At 37.3% G+C, this 8,286-nt stretch overlaps 1 protein-coding gene across 8 annotated transcripts in view; it reads left to right on the forward strand.

Moving 5' to 3' along the window:
- LOC107744187 (receptor-type tyrosine-protein phosphatase eta-like) overlaps nucleotides 1-6,535 on the forward strand; it is a 56,975-nt gene extending 50,440 nt beyond the window's left edge. For all 8 annotated transcript variants that reach the window (XM_016557707.1, XM_016557704.1, XM_016557711.1 and 5 more), the window contains 12 exons: nucleotides 657-941; nucleotides 1,274-1,385; nucleotides 1,494-1,538; nucleotides 1,627-1,635; nucleotides 1,731-1,818; nucleotides 2,010-2,100; nucleotides 2,647-2,720; nucleotides 2,814-2,948; nucleotides 3,164-3,280; nucleotides 3,416-3,576; nucleotides 3,694-3,829; nucleotides 6,229-6,535. In XM_016557707.1, coding sequence (XP_016413193.1) covers nucleotides 657-941; nucleotides 1,274-1,385; nucleotides 1,494-1,538; nucleotides 1,627-1,635; nucleotides 1,731-1,818; nucleotides 2,010-2,100; nucleotides 2,647-2,720; nucleotides 2,814-2,948; nucleotides 3,164-3,280; nucleotides 3,416-3,576; nucleotides 3,694-3,829; nucleotides 6,229-6,360 — 1,385 coding nt within the window. In that variant the 3' untranslated portion in view covers nucleotides 6,361-6,535. The remainder of the gene's footprint in view (nucleotides 1-656; nucleotides 942-1,273; nucleotides 1,386-1,493; nucleotides 1,539-1,626; nucleotides 1,636-1,730; nucleotides 1,819-2,009; nucleotides 2,101-2,646; nucleotides 2,721-2,813; nucleotides 2,949-3,163; nucleotides 3,281-3,415; nucleotides 3,577-3,693; nucleotides 3,830-6,228) is intronic.
- Nucleotides 6,536-8,286: the final 1,751 nt, after the last annotated feature.

The following is an 8,286-nucleotide window of genomic DNA, read 5'->3' on the forward strand; positions in this document are numbered from 1 at the left end:
AGGAAAAATATGCAATATGAAAATAATTGAAGACAAAATGTGTTTTACTGAGAAAAAACAAGATTTGGGTTTTAAAAAGCCTTTTTCCAAAAGGTACATCTGGAAAAAGGGGGGTCGTCTTATAATCAGGGTCGTCTTATATTCGGGCCAATACGGTAATAGTGAATATGTGTTCCCTATTCTAAAAGTGTTACCAAATTTTTATCAGTATCTACTTGTTTTTATGTGAGGTTCCTGTAACGTACGTGTTCGGTCACACTTTAGTTTAGGGACCAATTCCCACTATTAACAAAGACTTTTGCCTCAGTAAACTCCTAATTTGCTGCTTACTAATAATTAGGTGCTTATTAAGTTTAGGTGTGGGGTAGGATTAAGGGATCTAAATATCGTCATGCAGAATAAGGCATTAATATGTGTACTAATAATCAGCCAATATGCTAGTAATATGCATGTTAATAAGCAACTATTCAATAGTGAGAATCAGTCCCTAAACTGAAGTGTTACCTTGTCAGCATCTCCTATTTCCTTTTTTTGGACATAAAATTGCACAGTGTACATTTGATGCTCTCAAATTTTGGTGAAACTACATGCCTTGTAACTGTGTAATTATAATTCCCACTTTCACCAGCACATTTATTTTTCTCTTCCCCACACAGAGCCAGATGTGATCAGGAATCTCAAAGTGACTGAAATCACAACATCATCTGTGTTTCTGACATGGGATGAACCAGCCGGAAATAGAGATTTTTTTAGAATTGAATGGACTAAGAAAAGTATGCTTGAAAGAACTGGTGGAACAAGTGGAAATTCAACAGAAACTATTAACAATTCCTCTCTCATCACTGGTCTGACTGCTGGAGTCAATTACACATTCTGCATCTCTGCTGTGACAGCAGATAAATCAACAAAAGGAGAAACTCATTGCATCTCACAATTTACAAGTATGTAAAATTCTAAAATATCTGTCCTAAATAACTTTGTACAAATCTGATCACAATCCAAAGGTCCCACAACAAATATCAGAATAATGTTGTGAGTTTCAATGTAACCTCAATCAGAAAATGAAATAAAACAGATTGTGTGTTTTTTAAGGCTAACCTATTGCATCTCAGTGTATATTAGCATGTCATCTTGTTTCATTAAGTGATCTGGTTAATATTATAATCAATGTCTTTATTCTGATTAAATTTTTTTTTTAAACACATTACTGTTGTTTCTTCATTAGGAACTTGTTTAATAATATAATCACATTTATTATCATATTCTCATGTAGATTCCACAGAGTCTAACACAGAGTCTAACATTGGGCTGATTGTTGGTGTCGTTTTGGCAGTGATCTGTTTTCTCTTCATCATCACTCTCATTCTCTTCTTCTATTCAAGAAGGCGAGTTGCATTCAGTGTCATCAGAGAATTGAATACTGGATAGAGCTCAAGATACAGAAGTCTTCCAGATTCATTTTAATAACATTTCTTTATTTCTCTCTGTTCCAGACAAACCAAAAAACAATGTCCCGACATCCCTGTACACACCATTAGGTAACTTTGATTGATATGTGTATAGTTAAACATTTATTTGACAAAACTTAAAATTGTTAATGCATTCATTTTTTCTTTCTATTTCCAGCGATAAAATGTAAGTCACATTTTATTATCTATTAGTTTTTAATGTTGAAACATGATTCTTTACAATTTATTGTATGTTTTATGTGTTTGTTTTATGGTACACAGTAATATTGCTTTGAGAATAGAAGATTATGAAGAGTACTTTAAGCGGAAACATGCAGATTCCAACTGTGGTTTTGCTGAAGAGTATGAGGTACACATGGGAAACACACACACACACACACACACACACACACACACACACATATATATATATATATATATATAACGCTCTGCTTCGTATGATAATATTATAAAACTGTTTACTCAGGAATTGTCACAGAAATGATTTTATAAATGAGTGTTTTCAAGGTCAAGACCTAAAGAAGTGCTATGTTGTTGCAGGAGTTGAAAACTGTTGGAACAGCACAGTCAAAGAACACCGCCCTGGCTATTGAAAACAAGGCAAAGAACCGTTACAGCAATGTGTTACCTTGTGAGTACACTGACTGCTGCATGTTGTACTAAAAGGTGGCATGAGTTTTCCTCAATTACAGGCTTCAATCTGATTAGCTGGCTGATGGTCATTTTGTACAAAGACAGATGCATCTTCAGTTCATTTCTTGAGGCTCAGAGCCAAAGCACAACCAAAACAATGTTCTTCCCCAAGATGCATGTAGTTTTATTTGTTAACTGCTAGAGTGCCAAAAGTTGCATACTGTAGCTTTAAGGAAATAAACAACAACAACAACAAAAAAAAGCAAAAACGAACAAAAGTACATTCAATGTAGAAACCCATGATAATTATGATTATCTAAACTAGACACAGGTGATAACAATCAGAAACCACAGAAAGTAAGAAAAACTGGAAATGTATACAGACAATATGTGACAAAACAATATCAAAATAAGAGTCCTTTGAGTATAAAAGAACATGGCAGGTATGATGCTACAATGTAACTTTATACAAAATCAGATGCATATTTTTAGTTAATTAATAATTACTTTCTGATACTAATTGCATCATGTTTGCCTTTATCAGATGATGCTTCAAGAGTGAAGTTGTCAATGTGTGGCAGTCCCTTTGATGACTACATCAATGCCAACTACATCCCAGTGGGTATATAAACAGAAGTAAAATTGCCTGAAACATTTTTTTTTTCTAGTCATGTCTAACCAGGGTTTTACCTTTTTTTTTTTAAAAATCAGGGCTACAATTCAAGAAAGGAGTTTATAGCAGCTCAGGGTCCGTTACCCGTCACAGTGAATGAATTCTGGAGAATGGTCTGGGAGAAGAACGTCTACACCATAGTGATGCTGACCAAATGCAATGAGATGGGACGAGTGAGTTTTCATTGTGAAATATTATTAGTCACATGAAAAGTGGTCAATGTGAAATGTGAAAATGTACAGGTGCATCTCAATAAATTAGAATGTCGTGGAAAAGTTCATTTATTTCAGTAATTCAACTCAAATTGTGAAACTCGTGTATTAAATAAAATTGAGATGCACCTGTATATTCAGAGTAAAGATAACCAGCACTCTGTCATTTTCTCCAGGTGAAATGTGAGAAGTACTGGCCATCTGGGACTAATCATTATCATAACATCTCTGTGACGACCACCTCAGAGATCGAACTGGAGAGTTGGACAATAAGAGACTTTAGAATCAAAAATGTAAAGCAACACTTCCTGCACTTGATATCTCCATTTATTCCTTCAATAGCATACAGGAGTGGAAAATTGTTGTTGTTGGTGTTGTTGTTTTTAAATCAGTAATATTTTACAATAATATGACTGATAATTCTGTAGGTGAAAACAGCAGAATCTCGCTACGTACGCCAGTTCCACTTCACGGCGTGGCCGGATCATGGAGTTCCACAGACCACTGAAGTCCTCATCGACTTCAGACACCTGGTGAGAGAACACATGGAGCAGTACTCACGTCACTCTCCAACTGTGGTGCACTGCAGGTAAATTAGGTTCCTATAAACAACCATTCATGAATTAAATTACAAAGCAAACATGAGAATTTCAAATTTGCCATCTGTTAAACTTTCATCTAATTATTTGACCCTCACACTTTTTAGTGCCGGTGTGGGAAGAACGGGGACCTTTATTGCCATTGACCACCTGATCTTCCAGGTTGAAAGAGACAGCATGGTGGACATCTACGGAATCGTTAATGATATGCGCATGCACAGGCCTCTTATGGTGCAGACTGAGGTAAGGGACTGCAGAGTAATTTTCTGGGGATCAGTACAAATTAAGCTTGTACCTCCTTTAATACCTGGACGTTACATTGAGGCAATTAAAATGGTAGTAAATGCAGCCAGTTTTAGAGCAGAAATGTGAGGCTTGTAATTTTATACAAACACTTACTGTAACAAAGCAGACTGAGCCAGATGACTCTTTGAACCCAAGTGCTTGGGTTCTTTACTGAACACACAGGTGAACAGCAGGAGGAGCAGGAAAGGTGGTAGAAATCTGACACAGATGTAGAAGATGACACAGTGGTAATGCAGGTGGAGGTAATGATGGTACAATGGTACAAAGAGGATCCACAAGGGAGTCATGAAGACAACACTACTGAAGAGTAGTGCAATCAGAGAGTCCTCTTTGTAAGACTATGAGGGTGAGCATGTGACAAGTCTATACAGAGTTCTTGATGAGCTGGTTAATTTTGAACAAATGTACATGATCCAAAGTCCAGGGTAAGTGAGGGGGAGGGGCACTCTAGTTTACCACATTTCTGAGGAGCTGGATGTTTGTGATGATCATAGTGGAACATTTTGAGTAGGGATGTTTCAGAATGTCATCTTGAGGGACCTTCGGCATTTGTCTGGGATGCTTAGCACGAATGGGCCAGTGTATCGAGGACATTACTTTCTGCATAGAAGACAGAGATAGAGGTCACATGTAAATAACTAGACGTTCTGTCCGAACTGGTAGAAAGGAGTGTCCGATCACTGGGCATCACAATGGCCTTTCTGATGTCAGACAGCACACTGCAGCTGTACATGCCGTTGGTACCAGTTGTCGAAACAGAGAAGCAGGGACCAGGGAAAACAGAGAAGGCTGAAATCACACTGGAGGACACACAGGAATGTGTCATACCCATGGATGGCTGGCAGAGAGAGTTTTGGGTATATTAAGCCAAGGACAGGAAGTGACTCTAGTACTGCTGATGTTGATGGCAGTAAGTTCTAAGGAACTGGGAAATTGGGCATGATAGCCTGAAGAAAGTCTAGCAGTGGTGGCCAGCAGCTTGAAGAAAGCTTCCAGAATTTGCATATGAATTGTGGACTTCCAAGAGTCTGTAGTTCCATAAGACATGATGAAGCAATATTTCTGCAGTCTCAAAAGCTGTTGGTAACCCCTTTAAAGAAACGATGTCGCAGGTTTTTAGAGAAACAGCCATCCGGATACAGGTTTGACTACTGAGGGAGGAAGGTTGGTCATGACCGGGGAAAGGGTTTGGGTTGTCCCTGGATGTCCAGAGTCCAGAAAGGAGTGCAAGGAGTCCAGGAGTTAGTTCCACGGGGCGGCAGGAACACACAGCTTCTGTTGTGGTGGCTTGGGTTATCTGTTCACCCAGGGTCCAATGGATGAGGCTAATGGTGGAAGATAGAAAGAACAAAGTCTGGAAGAATGGATTCTGGAGCAGAGACTGGATAATCGGTGGAATGGAGATGAGAGAGCATCAATGCTAGTATGTTTGGGCCCTGGATGATACATGAAAGAAGCTGAATCTAGAGAAGAACAAGGGCCACCAGGCCTGGTGAGGGTTCGACCATTTGGCATCGCAGAGGGATTCCAGGTTTGATGACCTGGAACGAATGGTTGGAACCCTCAAGCCAGTGGTGCCACTGCTGGAATGCATGCGTAAGTACTGTAGCTCCCAGTTGCCAAAATCATACTTTTGCTTGGTGGAAAACATTTTTTTTTTCTCCAAAAATGACGTGGTTGAGGTGAATGCCTTCTTTAGTTGCTGGAAGGCTTGAGCCACTTCAGATGGTGAGGGGAATGACAATGGAGATTAAGTTTCAGAATAGGCATCTGTCAAAGTTTGAGAAGCTGAGGAAGCATTCTTTATTGGTGGTTGGAGTAGGTCAGGATTGGATAGCTTGCACCTTTTTATGGTCCATCTGGACCAATGATGTATCTAAAGCCCAAACTATTCTGTTGAATGTATTGTATTATTTTAACTGTGAAGCTGTTAAAATAATCACTGTAGGATTTATGACGAGCTGTCACAGTGACAGAGTTGTAAAATTGGATATGATGTTACACAGAAAAGCAATAATAAGCTATTTTTTCATATTGTATGTTAACATGCTTATTGTTTACGTCAAGTAGATATTCTACTTAACTATACTACTTAGCCAAACACTGTGACCTTTTGCTTTGTTTTTTTTAAATGGAGGGCCAAGTGGAAATTATCTTTGTGGTAATTAACATTATGAAACAAATGTTACTGATTGAGCTTCACTTGTACTGAACCCAGAATATTCCTTTAAGATGACAGAAATTGGTGCTGACATTTGTTGTACTTCTACATAGAAACTGCCTCTTGAAGTAAAGAAGACTAATATTTGTACGCTATTTTCTGTTTTCTACAACAGGAGCAATATGTTTACCTCCACCAGTGTGCATATGACATAATTCGATCAAGAACTGGAACCAATGTGGACTTAATTTACCAGAACGCAGCAGCACTCAGTATCTATCAGAATATAAACTATCAAGAAACGTAAATGTACATGACCTCAAGATGGCACTTGTCAAACAATAAGAGAAATTTAAGACTGCATTAATCGCATTTTAAGTTTCACATATACATATGTATGTCCTTTACATATAGCTGGATATACCTTTGAGTAATATTTTAATTTTAATGAATACATTTAAAAGATTACACTGGAAAAAAGGCAGCCATTTTCTATGTAATAATAATTTAAAGTAAACAGCAAGTAATTGTATTTCTGTTATTTCAATCAAGAGATCTTTATTTTTTTACTGAAAAATGTCCAAAATAATTATTTGTGTAATTTGACAGAATATATTTACTGCAATATCAAACATCTGTACATTTTAATACTGACATGATTGTATATGCTCATAGGGACCTTTGTGCGATCCCAAGTTTTATAAAATGTTCATATCTTCAAAGTTGTTTAGAAGAATATAATGCATCATATATTATTTAACCATTTTTTCCACACTAGAAGGCACTCCCAACCTGTCAGTGCACATCATAAAAATGGAAATATGTGTGTGCTGTTGTAGTGATAATTACAAATTAAGAAAATATAAGTTATTGTACAGTTAAAGTAGATTTTGCAGTGTGCATGAATCTCAACCTGCTGTGCTGGATATGAGCACTTGGGATTTGTAATTTATGTTGCATTTTATTTTTATACCATTGGTTTCAACCTTCTAATTTGATTAGCATTACACGAGTGCTAATAGCTATACTAATAACTACAACAACAACTATAACTACAAACTATCCAAATTCTGTCTGAAACGTAAGTAACTCCGTATTTACTGCACATTTATTTAAAAGCAATCACACCCGCAACTGTGTTGTTTTTATACTTAGCACAGCTGTGATAAGCTGCACTCTGTGATATTGCTCAAAAATATTTTATAAAACACTGTTTAAGCCATTTCTACTATTTATACATTTCTATGATCAATACTTGGAATACTTTTGTTTAATATTTCATTTGTACTTGAACAATAGAAGCATCACTTTCACACTTACATTTTACACTGGTGACTTCACGAAAATAATTTTCACTTGTTTCTAGCTTCTACAGCTTTTGTGAACTTATTTGTATGTATGGATGCTATTTACGAAGATTCTTGCATATAGGAAGTGTCTTTACTGTACCTCTTTTTGGTTTTACCAAATGATGATCCATGCTTCGGGAAGAATCTGATACATGCTGGAAACAATGAACACAAAATGAATAACAAATAAATTAATTTTAAGACTAGTACTCTGTTCAGTGACTCACTGCAGTGAGAACTTACAGTTCATATCACCACTAGACGTCTGAATAAAACCAGAGGTCACATAATATTTGATGAGTAAAACATGTAACATGGAATTGATTCATTGTTATTTAACAAAGTGCTCTGTGCATTTCTTTTGCAGTTATACTGTAAAGATTTATGGCAGAAAACCATGTAAAGCCATGGTGTGTAAAAGTCACCAGACATCCACTGGCATTAATATCAGCTCCAAAACTGCAGCAGGAGCTTCATGGAATGGATTTGCATGGCTGAGCAGCTGCATGCAATCAATCAATTAATCAAACCAATATTTATTTACTGTATATAGCAAAAACAACAGACGTTGACCAAAGTGCTGCACAATATAAAAGACTACAATGAAGATAGTAGTAAGATGCTAGATAGTAAGAAGGCGCCGCACACGGCCGCCTCAGTGCTTGGCTCTCCAGTGTTTGTACTGTTTTTGTTCGTTTTTCCTGTTTTTTGTTTCTCAAACACGATCAGTTTTACCAGGGATGAACTGCTGAACATTCGGCAGAACACACCACAAAATCTTCTACCGGATTTCGATTATTTGGACGTTTTGCTGAACGTTGTAGTTGGCGGAGCAGCGGCGCTGATCAAGCGCTTCAGGACGCGCAGACGGGGGAAGAGAGCCG

Source organism: Sinocyclocheilus rhinocerous, unplaced genomic scaffold (genome assembly GCF_001515625.1).
Source record: "Sinocyclocheilus rhinocerous isolate Xijiao unplaced genomic scaffold, SAMN03320098_v1.1 scaffold2935, whole genome shotgun sequence".
NCBI classification, from domain to species: domain Eukaryota; kingdom Metazoa; phylum Chordata; class Actinopteri; order Cypriniformes; family Cyprinidae; genus Sinocyclocheilus; species Sinocyclocheilus rhinocerous.